At 39.7% G+C, this 23,471-nt stretch overlaps 1 protein-coding gene across 1 annotated transcript in view; it reads right to left on the reverse strand.

Annotated features, from left to right (window-relative positions):
* COX16 (cytochrome c oxidase assembly factor COX16) overlaps nt 1–23,471 on the reverse strand; it is a gene marked incomplete at both ends in the record, with an annotated part of 52,440 nt that overhangs the window by 23,241 nt on the left and 5,728 nt on the right. Inside the window, one exon of the mRNA XM_082000836.1 lies at nt 14,921–14,998. Within this exon, the coding sequence (XP_081856962.1) occupies nt 14,921–14,998 (78 nt within the window). The remainder of the gene's footprint in view (nt 1–14,920; nt 14,999–23,471) is intronic.

Genomic DNA, 23,471 nt, shown 5'->3' on the forward strand with positions numbered 1-23,471 from the left:
TTTGTAATTATGTTTTAAAATGTCTTTTTTATTTATAATACAAATCTCAAAACTTTCTATAAGTACTGAAACAAATTTTCACTTTTTTACATCTATTTGAACAGAAACAATTTTCAGAATTCAGTGTGAACTTATCAACATTGCTTTGGTTGTCCCGAAACTGAGTTCTGCAAATAAATTATGTATTGAGAACCCCGCAACTACCAAATTCTAGCAAGTGTCATCCTAATTCTGCATGTGTTAAAGAAATGAGCACTTCTCATTCTACAGTTCACACAGCATTTATGCAAAAATACTTTCCACACTGACATCTAGTGAAGTTTTACAGTAAGAAGAAAAAGCCTATGCTAACACTGTGCACTTACAGAAAGATTTATCTTCCAAGTTACCTATATTTTAGATTATTAGAATTTGCAACACATTTGCATATCTTGCACTATTTTGTTTTGAAAGATATTTTGCTACTATTTTTAATAAATAACACATTTACCTGCCAAAGACTCAGACATTCTGTTGGGTACATTACAGAAAGTTATAATGATAAGATCTGCTGTAATTAAATTTAAAATATGAGTAGCAAAATTACTGTTTTCCTGTTATGCCAGATGGGGGCTAAACATCCAACATTAACAAAACAGTTCTACTACAATCAGTGAGAATTATGAATGACAAATATTTTAATTTGTACATTTTAGACATGAATAAGACAAGTTGTCTCTCTTCTCTATGCAGTATCCAGAAAGCTTGTATTCCTACATTCTCTCTGTAATCATGAGGAAAAGAGAGGTTCCTCTGGGAATATCTAGATTAGTCTCCTGCTCTGAATCATCCCAAAGCTTATGCCTGGTAGGCTTTATGAACAGCACATAGTCTTTGAGCGTGTAGAAGTGGAAGGACTGTTAGGGAGAGCTTGTGAATTTCTTGACCCCATAGCTGCCCGTCTACTTGGACGGAGACAAGAGTCTCAGATATTTTCTGCCCTCCTTGAGTTGCGTTCCAGGGAGGCAAGACATGATGTTGTACCAGCTACAACATTTATTTTCAGCACTCATTACAGTTCTAAAGGCAAAGTCTCATTTTTGTGCCTCATCAAAAAAAGGCAGTTAAGCGCTGCCTGACACAACATACAAGAGGTTCTGTGCTGACTCCAGGGAAAATGTATCACCTATTGAATCACAAACCTATAAATGCTTTCTGCAGTGACAGATATTTGAAGAGAAACAGATTACACATTTTCCCCTCTCATTAGTGGTTGCACTCCAGATATGAGTTTGGGCTCTGCTTTTTCAGACTGCACCATAGCTGTAGTTTGCAACAGAACCAACTGACTTGAGTCTTTCTAGCCTCAAAACACAACAGAGAAGAAAGGGAAGGTCCACTGAGACAGAGATTGCACTTAAAACGGAAACACGCTTGGCAAAGAGTTTTCAACACTTTCTTGGTAAAAACTGTAGTGATCTACAAGTCAAGCAGTGCAGAAAATCCTGGTCTAGGGACTGGGACCCCAGTACTTCTGTTTGAGCTTGAGTCTGCTGACACCATGGCTATTGGCTTCACAAGATGAGTCTGGAAAGCTAGATGTCTTCTCGTGCTTGAGGGAGGTGAGGGGAAAAACAGATGGATATTAAATTATGTTTTGGCTAAAAGCTGCCTGAAGCTAAATTACACACTTGTAATCACTTCAATTGCAAGGCAAAAATACTAGTAATTAATTGTGGCAATGTGACAGGATTTAAAGCAACCAAACCAAATTCTTGGTAATATGTAAAATAAAATGTAAAAATCCGAAATCTATCAACATTTTGTGTACTGAAATTAGTTCCACTTGCAATGGCATCAGAATAAGATTCTCCAGTTAATAACCTCTTCATCTGAATCTAATCTTGACAACAGAAACACCATCAAGAGTTATGAAATGGAAAAATGGCTTTTCTTTAAAATACGGAACTCTTCATACTTGCACTCTATTTTGTATTTCATCACAGAGAAACTCAATAATCTGAGGTAAAGCTGCCAGATGTCCCGGTTTCTCCAGACACAGCCCTTTTTTCCACACAGAAATTCTGTTCAGGCAACAAAAAGACAAATTTGGCCATTTGCCTGGAATTTCCAGATGCATAGTCAGGTGGTAGCTCTAATATGGCTGCTTGATGCTTGGGAATCCTCGACAATTAATATCCACTGGGACTTTTGTGCATCCAAACAGAGAGTTACCTTGTGTGTAAAACATACCTAGTATGCTCCCTTTACTGAGTTGTTGTGGGCTTCTCCATGGCCACACGCTTTGAGGTGCTCCAGCATGACCTTATGCATAGCCACTGATGCTTCAAGGTATACCTGCTGCAGCACGGACTTATCCAGAGTTGTTGTGGGCTTCTCCATGGCCACACGCTTTGAGGTGCTCCAGCATGACCTTATGCATAGCCACTGATGCTTCAAGGTATACCTGCTGCAGCACGGACTTATCCAGAGCCACAGATACTTCAAGGTGTACCTTCTACAGTGTGAACTTATCCTTGGGCCACAATCCCTTCAGAGGTATACCTGCTGCGGCATGGACAAAAACACGACGACAGACTCTTTGAGATACACCTGCTCTGGCAGGTATATATATCTTCAATGTGTCCTGCTCCCACATGGACTCATCCACAGGTCACAGTCCCTTTGACTCAAGTTCACGCTGGAGTTCCAGCCTGTCCAACAGAAACAGCAGTGATGCCCTGGCCATCTGCCAGCGCAGGAGCATTGCCATTGCTGTTACCAAAATGTTCCCAGGCACAGGAGAGTAAGATGATAAGCAGTAGAGCAGTGCAGCAAGCAGCAAAAGCAAAAAGCAGCCACTGACAAGCACTAGACTCTAGTATACAGTAAGGAAAGCAAGCCCCATGGCAAGCACAGCAGCCTGTTAATTAATAGCTAAACAGCAATAACAACTATAAATTCAATCTAGCACATTCCAATCAAACCGGTCATTATCTTGAACCCTTCAAGTCCCATGATGGGCACCAAAAAGGACTGTCGTGGTTTAACCCCAGTCGGCAACTAAGCACACAGCTCACTCCCCTGCAGTGGGATGGGGGAGAGAATCAGAAGGGTTCCCTGTCTTCCAGCTCAGGGAGCTGAATACCCTGAGGATACTTGGTCTAGCTATCAAAGCCTGAGGCAAAAAAGGCACTAAGTACCTCAGCCTTTTCCTCACCCTTGGTGACAACGTTCCCCCTCACACCCAATACGGGATGCAGATTCTCCTTGGCTCTCTTTGTTGTTAATATATTTGTAAAAACATTTTTTGTTATCCCTTATGAATGTGGCCAGATTGAGTTATAGCTGGGCTTTTTTTTCATGTCCAGCTTTTCATCCACCAGCACCCTCAGGTCCTTCTGGGCAGGGCTGCTCTCAATCCCTTCATTCCCCAGCCAGTACTGATACTGGGGGTTGCCCCAAGCCAGGTGCAGGACCCTGCACTTGGCCTTGTTGAACCTCATGAGGTTCACATGGGCCCATTCCTCGAGCTTGTCCAGGTCCCTCTGGATGGCATCCCATCCCTCAGGCAGGGCATCAACCGCACCACTCAGCTTGGTGTTGTCTACAAACTTGCTGAGGGTGCACTCAATCCCACTACGTCATTGACGAAGATACTAAACAGTATTGGTCCCAATACGGACCCTTGAGGGATGCCTTTCGTCACTGATGTCCATCTGGACACTGAAGCCATTAACCACGACCCTCTGGATGCAACCATCAAACCAATTCTTCATTCACCAAATAGTCAACCCATCAAATCCATACCTCTCCAATCCAGAGAAAAGGATATTGTGGGGGTCCCCCCACAACCCTCCTTCCTTCTTCTTCCCTTCAGCTTTTATTGCTGAGCATGACATCATATGGTATGGAATATCCCTTTGGTCAGCTGGGGTCATCTGCCCCAGCTGTGTCCCTTCCCAGCTCCTTGTACACCCCCAGGCTGCTCGCGGGTGGGCTGGTGTGAGAAGCAGAAAAGACCTTAACGCTCTGTAAGCCCTGCTCAGCAATGACTAAACCATCCTGTATTATCAACACTGTTTTCATCACAAATCTAAAACATAGCCCCATACTAGCTACTAGGGAGAAAATTAACTACCACAGCCAAAAGCAGCACACAAGTACTCCCAAGTAAGACATACCAGATAGGGTCCAAATTCTGTCCTAAATTTCCTGGACATGAATATGAAGCCCTCACATGAAGCACTCTAAGGAAGTGTTCTAAGTGCATTCACAACTTGCATAGGCATATGAGAAAGTTGGAACAATGCATAGGGCCAGCAAGGCATTTACTAGTTCAAGGCAGGTAAATAGCAATGGGCACATATGTGTTAGTACACACATCTGAAGATTCAGAACTAGATTTACAGGGACCTAGCATCTGGCTGCATAGCAAAATCCACAGCCTGAATTAGACTTCTGGAATAAATTAAAAAAAAAAAAAAGGCAAGAGAAGATTTAGATGATTAGAAAGGGCATACACACTAGGCAGCAATTAGAGCAGCAGTAACTACAGACAGACAAGAGGAAAGGCTGAAGAGTTTTGTCTTCATCCCACATCTCTAAGTACTGGACAACTTATCCTGAGGTTTGAGAAGATACCTCCTTCCAGTTAGGATTCATATTCTTTAGCCACCCCAGAGTGAGGTGAACCAGGTTTTGTTTGGTTTTGGGTGTGGTTTTTTGTTTGTTTGTTTGTTTTTAAGAACAACAACAAACTCTTCATTTCAGAGAAAAAACAATCCCCTGAAAAAAGGGGGCCCAGCTTCAAGTTGTTTAATATTGAATACTCATTTGATAAAGATACAGAAATTCTAAACGGCATAGAAATTAAAAACCAGGTTTCCCCTACTTCACATATATAATCTAACCACTAGGTCACAATAATTTTCTTCCTCATTCTTCCAATTTCTTAACTATTCCATACAGAGAGGAGTTTTAAAAGGTAAAGCTGGTAACGCCAGCAGCTCCAGGCATCTAAAAATTTAGGGTTACTGCATGTTTCCCCAGAGAAAGGAGATGTGCCTTGAAACCCTCATCCACATCTGGGGTACCTGACTTCCAGCTGAACCAGCAGGTCACAGGAAGCAGCATCGCTACTTCTACAGCCATTTTGTATGATGCCTCACAAGTTGTACTCAACAGCTCACTTAGCGGCACTCACATCTCTGCTAACACAGATTGAGGAACATCTATTTAATGGAACCTATAAGATTTTCTATATTTTTAATAGATGCCAAGCTATGCAGCTCCATGAAAACTATGGTAGTAGAGAGCTTGGCTGAAAGCAGAGTTTTAGGTACATAAAGGATCTTCAGTCTGAAAGTGATACACATCCAGGCAGCTGCAGAATGGAAGTTTTAAAAATCAAAACTTTATATCTAGACAGATTATTAAGGCCCTGAAACTTTAAGGCAATTTTTCCAAGCTTTATAAAAGGCACAAGACCTCTCTGCCTCTTGGGGACATGCCGTTTTTGATTCAATTACGTTTATTGATCCATCCTTACACACAGGATATAGCATGACATCCTAGTGTGGATGGCAGAGAAATCTTGCAATTTATACAGTAGTAGTAACCACTGCATATATGGAAACAGATAGGTAAGGGCTTTTCTTCGTTAAAAAAAAAAGTTATAAAAAAAAATCTTGACAAAGATTCAGTGAAACATTTTATCATGGAAACCCTGAATGCTATTATTTAGGGTCTCTGGCCAAGCTCAGTATCATTAACAATACTTTCTCATATTCATTGCCAAAAAATTATGCTGGCACAATATTACAAGATTGAAACTAAAGATTCATTTCAAAACCAGATTATTTCAAAGTTAGAAATTAATACAGCTTTAATTCTCGATCAGTGAACACAAATATTACCAAAATAATCTCTGTATTACTATTATTAACATAATCACATCCAGATTTAATGAGACTGTCCCAACTTCTAACAACCATATTGTGATTCTGAGAGCCCATACCTGTTCAGGTTATTAACAGAAGTCTTCTGGTACTGACAAGTGTCCTGGTTTCATCAGAACAGGCTAGACAGCTTTGGTCTCATTTCAACTCGATACAAGATGCTATGAAAGGGCAGGTATAGGCAATACCTTATCTCCAGGTTGTCCTACAGTGCTTTAAGCTGTTTGTGGTGACAATAAGCAGTGGGTCTAAGCAGATTCCATCACTGGAAACCATTCAAAATCATACACACAGTGTCAGCCTCAGAATGCAGCAACAAAAATCTTACTGAACCCCAGACCGACTCTGTATTTGCCTTTTATAGAAAAATGGTTGCTAACATGCTAAACTGAAAGGATGTCTGAAAAATGAAAACATAAACCTCTGTCTGGTATCATAGCAAATTCAGGAAGCAGCTGTTTTAGAGACAAAGTGTGGAAGTCATCTGAGATCAAGCAAAAAGGATTAGTTTTTGCTGAAATTAGTGCAAAAGCATGAACCCAACACTAGCAGCTGAACCTCAAAATCTTCAAGAACAGCATGGATAAAGAGCTCATTTCCATACAGTCCCTCTGGACTGAACTGAAACAAGAGAGAAAACTGACATCTGAACATCTGGTACCACCACAATACAGAGCATGAAAAGCTCTACTACCCTTTCATTTCTGTGCCATATTGCAGGACTGAAATTACTACCTTGGATGATTCTGAACCATGGTCAAAAAATATAATAAGTTCCAAATTCCCCCTGCCAACAGAAACAAAGACGCTATACGGGTGCTGCCTTAGCCGTCAATCAGGAGCCAGGCTGCCTCACTTAACATCCAATTCCAAAACCTCCACTAAGCAGGCCATGCTTGAAAGCAAGGTCTGCTTTAATTTAGCAAAATGCACTTCATTACGTAAAGATAAATGACTGACAAAGATTTTTTTTCCCCCCGATAAGCAACCATAAATGTATGCCTCTCACATTCTCTAAAGCACCAAACAACATTTCAGTGTATTATTTTCCAACTTTTTGGAGGACCTAGGGCCAAGCTTGCCAATTAATTCAGTCTTTGAAAATCAACTAAATCTACTTACACAAGAAAACTAGACAAAGTTTGTCTTCATTAGACTTGAGACTCAGGCCAACCTGGCCTGCTAAGGAAAAAAAGAAGAAAACAATAATCACCAACATCAATCCCTTGCCACACGGCGCTTGTGTAATTAGTTTACTAAAACCAATTAAATGCGTGAAGATGTATTTATAAATAAAGAAATGCTAAAAGGCTAGCAAAAGAGAAGACTTAATTATTCTCCCAAGTTCAGTGACAGATGCTAAAATGATCCCACATTCCCTTGATGACAAGTTTAGAAAGGGTACCTTTCCCATCCAAAAAATTCTGCCAGACACCAATATTTTGATTTGTTTTGTTCATACTCAAATCAAACAGGATCTTTTTAATACAACCTCCTATGAAACCATGGAGGAAACTCTCCAGAATCACATAATACTTCAGACACAAACAACCCGTTAAATAAGAATTCCTCTACCTTCAAGCCACCAGCTAGTTTGCCAAGGAAGTTCCAGGGAAAGAATATTTATGACGGGCTTAATCTCACGTGCTTTTAGCCATCTAAACTTTTTACTTGAAGCATGAAGTCTCTATTTAGGGTCCTCCTACAGTCAGCTGAATAGAGATGGGCATTTCTAGAGAAAATAAACCTCACTTTAAGATATGCGTCCAAAAACCTAACTCATCTGCACCTGAAGTTAGGCAGAGGTTTATCTTACCTAGAATTCCCTGGTCAAATTAAATGTAAATATATTCATACACTAAGGATGGCAGGCATCTCACTGAAATGTAGTAATAATAAAGTGCTGAGCTCAATCTCTCTACTTTTCCATTGGTCAAAAGAGAACAATATCTTTCTCAAGCATCTATTTTAAAATTGAATGAAGCATGGGGGCATTTCTCACTCAAAACCCTCTGTATGGGTTGCCTAGATACCCATCTCAAACCAGGCATTTCATTTAAGACAATGGAAACATGAGCAAGATGAATCCCTGACAGCACACAGCACCACAAACATACATCTAAGTTTAGCTGAGCAGATACCGAGTGTTTAAATTTCACTTCCTTAACTCTATAATACAAATACCCTATTTAGAATATTTTCAGTAATAACAGTGTTAATTGAAATTGACCTTAGCATTGGAAGAGGGTGTTGGCACACCAGAAAGTCTATAGGATGAGTCTAAATCCATTTGGAAAAAAAATCAAACAGAAAACCTGCAGAACACAGAAGATGAGCACATGGAACAAGCTGGGCTGGCAGCAAGAGTGTTAAGTCCATTTGCTGCCATTAGAACAAAATACACAACCACAGGCTTGCCAGTCCAGTCCAATCACAATGACTTGGCCTATCCAGATTATTCCTTGAAATGGTGAAGTCAGTCAAGTTTTGGTCAGACTTACGATCTTTGAGAACACCAGGGTGTAATGTATCTTAATGGATGCTTATCCATTAAGAACTGCAATAAAAATACCTTGCAATTTTCAGCCAGTTGAACAATTTGGGGGAAGTGAAAACACACGTCTACCCAGCTACGATACTGTTTGCGAGCTCAGTTAAATTCTTAGTATCTTTGTGTCATGGTTAACTTTGATAGTTTTGCAGATAGAAGAAATACTGTTTTCTAACACAGATACAGGTCCTCAAATAAGATAAACAAGACAGCTTGCAGTAAAGCAGCTGTTTCTAGCACTAGTAGCTCACAATACGTTTAATGATGGGGACAATCTGCTGACATTCCATAACTATTAGTGAAAAATAGCATTATTTGTGTAATTTTAAATGCTATAAACATATTCAGAAGTTTAGGTGATTCTGTCTTAAAATCTTCACCTCATATGAAAAATATTATTTAAAGGAAGAAAATGATGTGACGCATAGAAGCATGACAAATTGTTCAGAAACCATACTAACTTTACAATAACCTTTTAAATTACATTTAATTGTTAAGCTTCTTTTTCAGAAAAAAAAAAAAACAAAAACACAACAAACCAAAAAAACAAGCCAAACTTCTGCTGAGTTACAGAAATCCTATCCAGGTGGAGTTCATAGGGAGGCAAAATAGAAGCAATAACCAACAGACAATTTTAGTTGTAATACTTCAGGGCCTGCCTACGTGTGCAACTCCTGTAGACATGCCTGAGCTAGTTTACATAATAACAGCAATATGAATGTACCAGCCAGCAACAGAGCATAGTCCTGTCCAGTCACTCACAAATTCATTCCCCTTTTTGGGTGGTTGTTGCAACCTCATTTAAAAACTGTGCTGCTGCAGTTGTCACTATCTCAACTGAACGGTTTGAAACAAACCACAGTATGCCTGTGACCCAGAGTAATGTTTTGACTGCAACACAAAAGCATTCTAATAGGCAGATACCAGGTACTTCTCATTATTATAAGTGGGTAGTCGAGAAAATGCTGGACCTTTCTGAGGCAAATGCCAGTTATGGTCTCCCCTGATATAAAGGCCTCATGGAAACTGGTCAGTTCTCTGCTCCTGTTTCCTCCTAAACTATTTCACCATGACCCAAAACACTTAAATTAATTGATCTCACCTGAGGAAATATTTTTTTAAATACTGATTTGAATTTAAATAATTCCTTCTTTTGAATTAATTAACTTTCCTGTTCCCTATGTAAAGTAGGGCAGCATTAATTATCTCCCTTTTACAGAGGGAGAAAGTGAGACTCACTATAATGCAGTGACTTCCTCATAGGCAGAGAGGATGTCTGTGGTAGAGGAGGGAACTGAAGCAAGAACCTGATGAACATGGAAATAAAATTTCCAATCAGATCAGTGGAAGCTATTTACACCGCATGCTGCTGTGCATCCCCTGACACCCATTCATAAACTTCAAGACACGATGTTAAAGTACAACACTAGGGACCCACCAACAACATTCTAAAACTGAGTAATACTGAGTATAACCAACCAGACAGTCAACACACTTAAATCACTATCAAGCCCAATTATGAGAACAGCTATAAACCAGTAAAATGTCAGAATGTCATAAGTCATCGTATTAGTCTTCCACTCCTCATAAGGATAATCCTCTATGCACCATATGTGCTCTTCTTCCCAGCTCTGAGGTCTAGGGTTATGAAATGAAAGCTGAAATCCTCACAGTTATATCATTTCATGAGTTGGAACTTCAAGACACCAAGTAAATGCAGTAAATGAGAACTGACAATGGCAACACTAACACCTTCCAGGTGTCTTACGAGCAACATCTCAGGTAATTACATGCCAGTCAATTGGTCAAAAAGATTAGCTAAGGAGCTCAAAACTCTGCCATTCCCTTTACAGAAATTTTAAAGACAATCTACTCAGTCTGCATAAAGTAAGTTTTGCGCTCCTAGCGTGCTTACTAATGAGTATGCTTCATACCACCACCATTGCTCCTTTTATACTCTTTCCCAGTTTGCAGTTTATTGCTCATAGAGAATGGCATTCTGAAAGAACAGGTCATGTATTTTCATTTTCAGTTGGAGTAACTCTGGAATGCCATGCAATGACCACATACATTTTAATGCACAACATCTGACTCAAGGGTAAAACTCATGTAGGAGAAAAGATTGAACTTCTGCCATTTTGACTCTTGACTGCCTCTACTTTCTGCCTCAGTAAGACAGAAAACATTATTCTTCTCATTTCTTAGCATTCTACTTTTGAGGTGCATTCACTTTGCATAGGACAAAGGAAAAGTGAACAGGATCTATATAGTTTGTAAATACTAAAGAGGCCAGTGTAGCAACATTGTCATACATAATCCACAGCATGAACTATCTGCAGACTTCAAAGGCTAATCAATGTTTTGTTTCCTGACAAAATGACTTAGAGATTCTAGGTTTCCTAGAAGTGCTTCTTCCACATGCTACCCTGGAGGAACTTGCTTAGTCCTATACCCTCCCCGTGCTCTGAGAACCTGCCTCGCCATAATACTTCTTCAACAAAGCAGTTTTGGTGCTTACAAACTCTATTTTATGGTCTAAATGGTTTTCCTGATGGCCTAAAAGCCTAGATTTTCCCAGGTAGTTAATATGTTGCTTCTCTTCAACCCTCTACAATAACTATCAGCCAATAGTACAGACCGCTCCACATGTCTAAGATTCTTATATCCAAAATTAGATCTGAATCAGCACGTCTCTACCCTGCCTTGAACGACAACAGGCACACAGTAAATAAAAACAACTTATTATAATACACTTGAATGGAAAAATTTTCTGTATATTTAATAGAAGTCACATTTTTTGTAAAAAAAACTCCTTAAATAAGTATCTCTATTCAATTACATACCCAACAAGAAGACAAAAAAAAGAGTCTAGTTTTCTATTTGAGAATAAAGGCATTTGCAATGATGCCTACAGAAACATACTCATTTCTTCTCCATTAATTACACATGGTTTTCCCCTAAGCATACCTGGTGTTCTATATCCAATGTTGATTTGCATAAATTCTTTCCAGAAAAGAAAGAATTGCCTAACCTAATGATTTTTCCATTAATGGTCATTTTGGCAACAATAGATAATGGACAAATCCTTGATTAGTTTCAGGAGAATTCTCACTAGCATAAACAGGCATTTACATCAATAAGAGTCTCAGCATAAGTTCAACCGCAGCTCTAAGCTCTGTCTCTCTGTCCTACACATCAGCTGAGCCTTAGCCCAAGATCCCAAGACACAGCCCAAATGAACAAGAGGACAGAATTCCTTTTGCAGCCCCTTCTCAGCCACACTCCAGCTACAGCTCTAGGCTCTGTCTCTCTCCCAACCCTAATCCTAGACCCAGACCAATGCATCACCACCAAACCATACTCCCCACAAAGTCCAAACCACCATTTTCTCTTGAATTCTAATTCCTTTATCAAGAAACGTTCTTCAAAAGCCAGTTTGACATTAATACATAGGCATTATCACTAATGCAGCTTTTGCTCATTAAGCCACAAGAATACAAAAAGAAAGTGACAGTTAACCCCGTAGTCACCGAAACACAAGACACTAGTTCTACTATAATGCTTCCTTCGAAATATCACTGTCAACTGAGCACTTGCCTACTAACATGGTTTCCCTCTCAGCATGATGAGAATGGTTAGACTGAAAACGGAAAAGGACAAATACTTTTGAAGGGAAAGGAGCATAGTTTCGCATCTGAAATGTAGTAGAGATATACCACAAAAGGATCATCTAAGTCCTGTCTATCTAGCAGCTGAATTAGCAAGAAAACAAATTTAGGAGTCATGCTTGCAAAAGGGGGCATACTACAGATTTCACATCCTTAAAACATGATCAAAAAAGATAGGCACTCACTTAACTTTTTTAAACCTCCATTTTTTCACCAGTAAAATGGAAATAATAATCCTGCCTTTTCTGACAGTATGGCTATGAAGCCTAAGTAATTTAAATTCTGTAAAAGTCTTTTAGTCCCCTGTATGAAAAGTGTTATTTAATTAAACAGTGTTATTATTCCAAAGGAGTGACTGTAACAAAAAAAAAATTCCTATTTATTTTATTGCCTATCTCAATTTGCATATAACTGCACAACCCACGAAAAGGATCACTTGTCCCTGTTCTGATAAGGACTTACACTGGTCAAAGTGTGCTACATGAGAAAAGTATATTCTTGTCCAACACAAAAACATTTTAACCAATGAAAAATTAAACAGAACTTAAACTATTAAAAATCATGATGGTTATAAGTTTTTAAATTACGTAGATTATTGTTCTTTTCCTGAGTTTCACGTACATTTTAAACGAGGTTTGTTTCTCTTTATCAGTTTAAATTTACATCTCTACAATGAAGAAAGGCTGAGAGAGTTGGGGTTGTTCAGCCTGGAGAAGAGAAGACTCCAGGGAGACCTGACTGCAGCCTTCCAGTACTTAAACAGAGCTTATAAGAAAGATGGGGACAGACTTTTTAGCAGGGCCTATTGTGACAGGACAAGGGGTAATGGTTTTAAACTAAAAGAGGGTACATTTAGACTAGACATAAGGAAGAAATATTTTACAATGAGGGTATGAAGCCCTGGCACAGGTTGCCCAGAGAGGTGGCAGATGCCCTATCCCTGGAAACATTCCAGGTCAGGCTGGACGAAGCTCTGAGCAACCTGGTCTAGTTGAAGATGCCCCTGCTCGTTGCAGGGGGAAGATAAACTAGAAGACCTTTAAAGGTCCCTTACAACTCAAACTATTCTATGAGTCTATATTCTGATCTCTTTTGATGTCTTATTTAATGAACTAGGATGGTTCTTAACTATTTATATGGACATAGAAACAGAAACCAATGAACACATTGCTTTGCTTTGTCTACAAATGAGCCCAAAGTTGGTGTTGCTAGTTCTCAGACAATACTGCATTGTTCTTTATTTAAATTTCATCTATTTCGAAATAAAATCCTAATGAAAAGGAAAAGAAAACACAAAAGAGATGCTGCAGCCTTAAGTAATACCGGTTAGAGCAGAATCCAGATGTCCTCTTTTAGCTTTTCAGAGCTTTAAGAACTCCAGCGTGCAGTAGCTTCCCCTCAGAGCTTTCATGTACTACTGTCTAATTCCATGATGCTTCACTTGATTATAAATGCTGGGACAAAGAGCCTCATATATCTGAATGAGCACAACTGTTTTTTTCCCCTGGGCTGCAGTCACAGTGCAGATCATGGAGGCCAAATGTAATTCACCGAGTATGAATCTGACCAAAAAACTGACAAAACCAAAACAGGCAAATTCTTGCCTCTGTTGTAATCCCCATCCGGTTGGAGAAAAGATTCAAGGCTCCAACTGGTCCTAAAATCCCAGACCAACAGAAAATAACTACCCAGAAGACAGCACTGGAGAAAAGATTTGTAAGATTCTCTCCCCTGTCCGTGGGCTATGTCAAATATAGGACTGAGCAGGAGTGGGACACATGGTGCTTCAAAGGCTGCAGCTGGGTATGCAACAGAAGGAACAATGAGGAATGATTAAAGTAATTTAGGTGGCCCACAACAAGAGTCTACGACAAAACAAGGGAGTCTCCAAACTCTCAACAGCTCAGAATCTCAAAGATTTGAACACAGTAGAAAGCCACAGGGTCCAGAGTGTTGCACTAATATTTTTTATATAAAGTGCCATAAAGTCTTTTAAAAAGCTTCATGCCACCTGCAATTCAGCAGCACTGAGACCAGAAAGCCTCTCTGCATTGCAATGGCAGACCTGCATATTACAAAGTTACAAAGCCAATATTACTTTCTGCTGAACTGACATGCTCCTTTCAGATCATTTCCTATACAATTTGGAACTTACACCTTGAAGGTGTAAGTAGCACTAGTAAGCAAGCCATTTTCCTCATTCAGAAGGTTTCCAGTTCATTTAAGAAAGGCTTCTTCCATACAGTACATTCCAACATACTGAGTAAAGACTAGCTCCTGTTTCTTTCACAGAGCTTGAAGAACAAGGTGTAGCATGTTAATGGTATTTACTTATCTCAGTCAATGCAAAACCAAGCCCCAAAAACCATCTAACATCATATACTCAACACCAAGTATTGTCCAAAAACAGAACCTTTTAAAATACCAGTTTTCTTAGTCTAAATCAGATACAGTATCTACGTAATAACCTCCTTCTAGATGTGCTACGCTTCCTTCTCGGGATCCAGAATTGCCACTTATAATCAACTAAAGGAACAAAATTTTTCTATTACTTATGTTGATCCATTTCACAGACAATAAAAGGATTCATCATCATGTCAGCCCCTTTATTCTTACCTACATTACTCACTGCCTAAGCAGAGGCAGCAGGGCCCAGTGGTGAAAGGCAAATCCCCAATACCAATAGTTCGCTTGTCCTAACAATCCTTTAGAAGACAGTACATATGCAAAATGACGTGAAAAGGAAAAGTAAAGAAAACCACCTTGCCATGTAGTTTGTGGACATCGTATCTTATTTGAGCAAATTCACGGAGTCCAAAAGATCCTCCAACAAGATACAGCTGAAAAACAACAAAATGAAAACAGATGTGTTAGGACTACTATGAAAAAGAACACTTTGCATACTTACAAAGAACACTTTACATACTGACCCAATTCATTTACCAAGGGACGCTACTATTCTTCCAACAGAAACACCAGGGACTGAAGAAAATAATCATTTGGAAGATACGTATAGGAGAAGAGGGAGTATATATAAAATCAGAGCCTCCCTCCATTCTCTGGGCCTGGATTTCACAAATTTCCTCCTTCATACAAAGACAGCTGCTTCATGTCTCACATTTTCTAGGGACCTCCTCTCCTCTTACCCCTTCTTTTCCCTTCCCATACGGCTTCCCGACATAACTGCAGCAAAGGAACCTTTACCTCACCACCACAGGACTTATTCTCATCACTTTCAAACTCTATGGGGAAGTAACAATGCCACATTGACTTGCTCTGATGTCTGTGGGTAAGAGATCTAATTAAGCTTCTGAACAGACTAGCTGACTGGAGCTGTAGTTCAATGATACATTATCACATAGGCTAAGAAATCATATCCAGCACACCTGCACTTTTATTATTGCCTCTTTAGTTGTCTTGCAATTCCCTCCACACCTGTGAAGATTATGAACGAGAATAATAAAGGGAGAAGTGGGGGAGAAAAAACGCTTCATAGCCACATAAAGAAATCGTTAAATTATTCCTCCTTATGACAGAGGGATATCATAAAACTGTCTGTGTATTTTTACGATTGAAAATGAACAGACCAACCAAACGATGAAGTATTATTAACAAACACCATTAAGGACTTGAAAATTAGCTTAGAAATCTAGATACTTTGTGGAAGGATGAGGCTTCTTGCTCCTGCTCTGACCTGACAGACTCCGTCTGCTGTTCTCCATTAAGGCATATGCACAGGAGGCCAAAAGGCTTCACATCTAGAGACACACATCAAAGGAAGTTGTAAGCATGAGGAAGCTCTAAAGACCTCAGCGGGGGGAAAAAAAAAAAAAAGCCCAAACCCACCCTATTTTATCACACCACATTGCTGTTACAGTCCTTCATTACAGGCTGTTGCTGCACTGGTAGCTGTTTTCTACACAATGATGTCTGATTTCTTGCTGCATATTAGGTTTGTAGCAATGGCCTGTGTCCAAGACTTGTTATAATTATGCTGCACAGGTAGTCAAAACGTATGTTCTTTCCAAAAAGTATGCTCTCCGAAGTTCAGGTCACTGTGGCCACAAAGCCATATTAATTCAATTTAAAAGAACAAGAGAAAAAAAAAAAAGCCTTTACATTTATTCCTTCTAAAAACTGCAGGACCATGTGATTTCCCATCAAGCAGGTAAAATTATTAACAATGATGTGAACGCACCCCACACACATACTTAAGACACTGGTATGTTACAGACTGGGGAATTAATTTGTTAGTTACCAGGAACTAATGTGCTCTGCTCACAGAACGGGGAACACTTCACCAATAGCCAGGAGTACGGGGCCCCACAGTCTCTTTCAGGCCCGACCCTCTCGATAAGCCTAAGAATCTAGCTGATAATTAGACACAAATAGACTAAAATTTTGTGATACAAACATCCAGCTGCTAGGCCACAGAACTCCGACTTCAAAAAGCCAATCGGAAAATCATCACACGGTAGCAAGTTAACTTTCAGCGACTAGAAATTTGACCTACAAAAAATTAGATGGCCCCATACTTGTCTCATAACTGTTCAAGGAATTAATGATGCTCTTGCAAATATTGAATCATCAAAAGACACAATGGAAAAAAGGTATTAATATAAAGGGGAAAAACGTCTTCCTCATGTGTCAGTGTTTTGGTAAGAAAGAACAACAGGAAACAGAAAACAAAGTATTCAAAATAGTTAAAAAGAACCTGAAAATTATTCAAGATTTATTCAAGCAAAGCAGAAGATTTGTCAGCTGAAGATATGGTAATACATAATGCTGAAAGTCTCAAGGATCAGACTATAATGGAATTTTAATATCACAGAATCACAGAATCACTAGGTTGGAAAGGACCTTCAAGATCATCAAGTCCAACCATTAATCCAGCGCCACCATGTCCCCTAAAACATGTCTTGAGGTGCCACATCCACACGTTTTTTGAACACTTCCAGAGATGGCGACTCCACCACCTCCCTGGGCAGCCTGTTCCAATGCTTGACCACCCTCTTGGTAAAGAAATTTTTCCTAATATCCAATCTAAGACTCCCCTGGAGCAACTTGAGGCCATTTCCTCTCATCCTATCGCTGGTTACTTGGGAGAAGAGACCAACATCCTCGTCGCCACAACCCCCTTTCAGGTAGTTGTAGAGAGCGATAAGGTCTCCCCTCAGCCTCCTCTTCTCCAGACTAAACAACCCCAGCTCCCTCAGCTGCTCCTCATAAGACTTGTGCTCTAGACCCCTCACTAACTTCGTTGCCCTTCTCTGGACACGCTCCAGCACCTCAGCACCCTTCTTGTAGTGAGGGGCCCAAAACTGAACACAGTATTCAAGCTGCGGCCTCACCAGTGCCGAGTACAGGGGCACGATCACTTCCCTACTCCTGCTGGCCACACTATTTCGGATACAAACCAGGACGCTGTTGGCCTTCTTGGCCACCTGGCCACCACTCATGTTCAGCCGGCTGTCAACCAGCACCCCCAGGTCCCTTTCTGCTGTGCTGCTCTCCAGCCACTCCTCCCCAAGCCTGTAGCGTTGCATGAGGTTGTTGTGACTCAAGTGCAGGACCCGGCACTTGGCCTTATTAAACCTCATACAGTTGACCTCTGCCCATTGATCCAGCCTGTCCAGATCCCTCTGCAGAGCCCTCCTACCCTCCAGCAGATCAACACTCCCACCCAACTTGGTGTCATCTGCAAACTTACTGAGGGAGCACTCGATCCCCTCATCCAGGTCATCAATAAAGATATTGAACAAGACCGGCCCCAGAACCGAGCCCTGGGGAACACCGCTTGTGACCGGCCGCCAGCCGGATTGAACGCCGTTCACCACAACTCTCTGGGCTCGGCCATCCAGCCAGTTCCTCACCCAGCGAAGAGTAAACCTGTCTAAGCCACGAGCTGCCAGTTTCTCGAGGAGAATGCTGTGGGAGATGCTGTCAAAGGCTTTACTAAAGTCCAGGTAGACAACATCCACAGTCTTTCCTTCATCCACTAGGCAGGTCAGCTGGTCATAGAAGGAGATCAGGTTGGTCAAGCAGGACTATGGTTGACACCTCAGCGTAAGTTTTCATTAACTGATCTTCTTTGACTCCTAACAAGTATTATGTTAATTAACAGCCAATCAGTTAACTTAAACTTTGGCTCATAATAAACAGGAATCAGAAGTGCTATCACCAAGTTTATGGCTGTTACAAACTATACCTTACCGCCTTTGTGTAAATTAGCATGTTGTCAAAGAGTGGCTATGGCGGGGTAAAAGCAACTTGTTCAGTATACAATTGTTAAACTAGGCAGAAAGTAGCAATTACTTGTGACATCAATTAAAAATTAGTTTGCCCAACAACAAATTTGCATGAAGTATATACTGTTATGAGATGCAATATGAAGCAGTGGAAGACCTTTCAGTGGCCTGTTCTTCATAACCCAACTATTATTTAACACAATGAAAAGGTACACGGTGGCTTACAAAGCCATGTTCAAAGCTTAAAAAGATACATTACATTCTTTAGCTTTGATCATTTAAAACTATGTACACTGTAAATAAGAGAAATCAAGTAGAAGGTTGTTGTATGAAATAAGTCATGTGCTGCTCATTTTGTCTCATTGCATCCTGTCACTTGTTTGACAGCAACCATCTATTATACAGCTCATTTGACATTTGCAGCTATACACAGGATAAAGAAGTTGATACACACACCCCTCTCAGTTCCTTTAGGCAGGTTTTGGCCTGAGACTGTAATTTTACTCACATCACCTTTATACTACCAAAGGGAAAAACCCCGGTTGGTTTCTGATGTACTTTTGCTCTTCATACAGCATAAGCAGTACAATTTAGCCTGGCAAGGTGGCACATTTCGCTTACCAGGCATGATCAGTATAGTTGCCTTTACACTTCCAATACTGCAATGGTTGATTTATCTTATGATGAAACATCAGGTAGGCTGTGTCACAGTCAACGCACATTGATGCTGTAAGAAACTACAAATGCTACTGAAATATTGCACAGCATAGTGCTGAAAAGTTAGGATTACGATTAAATAATTTTCAAAAGCACATAATACACACAAAAATATAAATAACATGTTTACAACTTTACTTGACCAATGTTCTAAAGAACCAAACACGATGTCTAAGACTTCACTGTGAAACCAGGCCAGAATCAGTCATATTCAGCACTTACTGAATCAACTAACAGCATATCAATACAGTTAGCTGACAACCCTGACCATGAATTGCCTTCATTGACACAAGCCAAAGCAGCAACGGACAGCTATTCAGTCAATTAGATTTTTGAAAACTGTGTTTGAAGTACAATAAAAGAAGGTATAAATGAATTTATGTAACTATGACAGCATTAAAGGTAGTAAAGGACTCCGAGACTGACAATGCATTGAGTGGAAATATTAGTCTTGGTTTAAGTGTCTCCTTTGTCTTTTTTGCATTATGGAGAAGATGTCCTCACTACCTTCATTTTACTTAAGTGTATTTTCCCTTAACTGTAAGGGAAGAATGCATACATACAAACAACAATGAAGCATCAAGAGTCACCAGTCAAAATAATTAGAAGTGAGGTAAGACTCAAGTTAAAAATTCCAGCAACATTATCAGCTTGTTGGCATTGCACATTCTGTATGTCTCACATACGTTTCCCAATTTGTAAAATAGAGATAATCTCTACATTTCTTGCAAAACACTCTTCAGTTAAAGAACTACAAATGGATGAATTTTCTCAATGTAAGCCAAGGGCAACAGCGAAGTCCAGTATGTTCCATCTACTAGTCCAGACATAAAAGAAACAGTAGAAGCTATTCAGGATGCCATATAAATCAAATAGTTAGGCTGGCAATATTCTAATGAAGTCATGTTCAAGTTCACTCTCCAGGTAACTGAAAGGGGAAAAGTAATGCCACATATAATGAAAATTAAGATATATTTTTTGTCATTCCAATTTTAGAATCATAACGATACTTAACTGACACTATAAAATGTTACGGTATTGGCATCTGAAGACTACTCAAGCTGGAAAGTTCAAACATACCTGCATTCTATCATTGTGAGGGAACTATTCGTTTTATATGCTTCGGAATGTGGAGCAAAAAGAGTTCTTACGTACTGAACATCATCTCTCTAGTTACTTGAATACATTCACAGATTGATTAAACTATAATAACATCTCACTTTTTCCTTTACACCTCAAGTTTACCTTAAGAAGGCAAAAATCATAAAACATACTAGTTAGCCAGCACTTAACACCAAAGCAAACAGCTTAACAGCGCTTCTAGCACAACCTCCCATTGAAGATCTTACATCGGATTATTCCTTCATGTTTCAGTGAGTACACAAAAAACCCCTACAATGTTGTAATGCAATTATGCATGCATGGAAGACTTGCATGTTGCAAAACAAAATGAAAGATAGGATGTGACATAAGAGCACCATCTGTCACATACACTCAGCAACCTCAGTAAATGTTTTATGTGAAAAAATAACACAAAATTCTTTTTAATAACATTCTATTTGTTCACTTCTCCATTGGGAATTGTGTTATGCAATCAGTTATGGATGGTATCAGACTGATCCCTTGAACTGCATCTTAGGATGGGAAATATTTGTATTTATCACTAACTACATTAAGATGTTCACTGAGGACTCATAACAACAGAAGAACCTGGGATCCCTACTTTTTTAGTTTGCTGCATAATCTAAAGCAGCCATCTTGAGTTCCTTGGGTTAACAAAACAACAAGAAACTATTTCTCTAGCAGCACCAGCAATTTGCCGTATTACAGGCATCCCTGTTGTTAGAGAAAGCTATTCCTGCTATAGTACCAATTGTGAAAGCCAGATTACACTTGTCATAAATCCCTAAATTAACCAAATCACAGTATTTAGCGCTGGCAACACAGATTATGCAGTGGTGGAAAACATTATGATGCATATCACTGGAGCAGGAACATGATAATTTTCTAACCTCTTCTTCCAGACTGCTGCTGCAAAACCCTCCAGCTATTCATCAGGAGCTTTGAAAGTAGAACAGTCATGTGAATGACTTTATTTTAGTTTGCAGTGATCACAGTAAAAAGGGGTTTGGGGTTTCTTTTTTAAAGAACAGTCGTACGTGAAGCGCAAGGCCGGTGAACACTGGCAATTTAACAGCCCAGAAGACTGAAGTCTCTTATTTGTTCCCTAAATAAAGTAGCAGGGCAGACTGCCAGTCCCAGAAAAGACCCAGGCAAGTCATCTTAACCTGAAGCGCCCCCCTCTGCCAGCTCTAACTCTCAAGAACTTATTTCATTTCCCACAGCCATTCCAGCACTTGGCTCCAAGCTGAAAATGCTGAGAAAAAAAAGAAAACAGCGCAGAAGTTTCTGAGAATAAACTTACTAAGTCCTCTCCCCACCCTCGATGGGAGCAGAAGAGGGTCTACTTTTTCTTCTTGTCTGCAACAAATGGAAATCACTTTCAGTTCAGATCAGAGGCCTTCTTTGGGGAAAATCAGAAACCAAACTATGTATCCCTTAATAGTTATTTCATTCAAAAGCACAACAAAGAAAGAGAATGCACTGGCCTAACACATATACTAGAATTCCCAAATTGTAGAAGGACTGAACTGCATTACATTCAAAAATGAATGAAACACACCAGCAGATGACCACATGGATACTGTGCTGGCAACCCGGGACAGCAGCTGGTATAAACTGGAGCCAATCGTAACTGACTGATAAAGCAGAGTGTAGATTTCACAGCACGTAGAGCTTTGTGCAGAATATTAAGCTTGCCCCAAGGTGTCAGGTTAATTGGCTCAGTATAAGTATGCTCAAAGCAATGATTTTAAAGATTGCAAATATCAATGGCTACAGGCCAGCGCACAACAAAAAATGTCCCTAACTTTTCCACGCTACTATTGGATGTCTTAGGAAGAAAACAAAACCTTTGTTTATTAAAATGTCCATTTCATAACAAACAGGTTGGAAAGCCCAGAAAATTGATTTAATAGAAACCAGTCTAAAAACAATGCAGAAACCCATATATTCCTCAGCATGAGCATTAGTGAAAAAGGGCATTTGCAGCCACAGCATTGTCATTTTGCATTACACACATTGCTTGGGCTGGTCAGATGACAAGGGAATTTCACTCAGCAGCTGCAGCTCTTTGAAAGGCCAAGTCTGTCATGGTGGTCAAGCTGCAGTTTCTGAACACCACCTTCTCTTTCTTCATAAGCTTCTGAAAGCCAAAATTTCAGTTCCTTATTAAAATTATCATTCCCATTAATCACAGGTTCAAATCTAGCACAAGGTACACTACAATGACAAACTATTTACTATCTCATGGCAACCTGGTGTTCTCATGCTCTAAACAGCAATAAACTGAAACCTGCATTAAAGAACATAAAAAGGAAACACTACTAGTCAAGTAATACTTCCCTATTGACAATGCTGGACAGGGAATGAAGACGAAATGTACTACAAAAAGAGTATTAATCTTACATCATTACCTTTACCAACTGTTGAAGAAGGTGGAGACTTAGAGGAGGATTAAACACACAAAGTGAAAACAGGGAAGTCTGTACTTATGTTCCTGTTCTGAGTCTCAACACAGAACCTCAGTGTCCCTGAGTGCCAGAGAAGTCCAATCTAACAACATTAAATAATGCAAATACACTCTTGATGTTTTAAAATGAAACAGAGGAGATATATGGAGTACTAAAGAGTGTCTACTTGTTTGTCTAACATTTATCTGGAAAATAGTACTCAAAGATTAAGAATCAAAAGAAAAGCTTAAGGCGTTGATTCAAATGATGAGCTCATAAATTTTAAGGCCTGACAGTCCGCTGAAGATGGAAGCCAGCTAATTCAGACTACACAAACTGGAGTCCACAGAAGCCCGTTCAGCTTGAACATGCTGGCTTCCACTCTGGCACAAACAGTTCCAGGGGGTGGTTTTGTCTGGAACAGCTCCATTCCCCACTGCGGATTCAAACACACACAAATGAACAGGAGATGCAAAGCTGAAGTGCAGCCGAAGTCAAAGACATATCTCATCATAAGCTCAGAGACCCAATATTTATAATACAAGTCATTGAAGCATAAAAGCAACACTCTGTGATTCACTGATTGGGAGCAACCATTTCAAAAATTCTAAAAACAGTTTTGTATTTATTGCTTTTCTAGGCTACAAATGTAATACTTGTGACTTTTACAGGCAATCACAATTTATCTACAAATATTAGAAGTCAGAACTCTCATGTGTAAATGCTAACTTCGTATTTATATGCTCTCAAAAGCATATTAACATTTAAATCAACTG

The sequence above is a fragment of the Phaethon aethereus genome, assembly GCF_964289735.1.
Source record: "Phaethon aethereus genome assembly, chromosome: 5".
NCBI lineage: Eukaryota > Metazoa > Chordata > Aves > Phaethontiformes > Phaethontidae > Phaethon > Phaethon aethereus.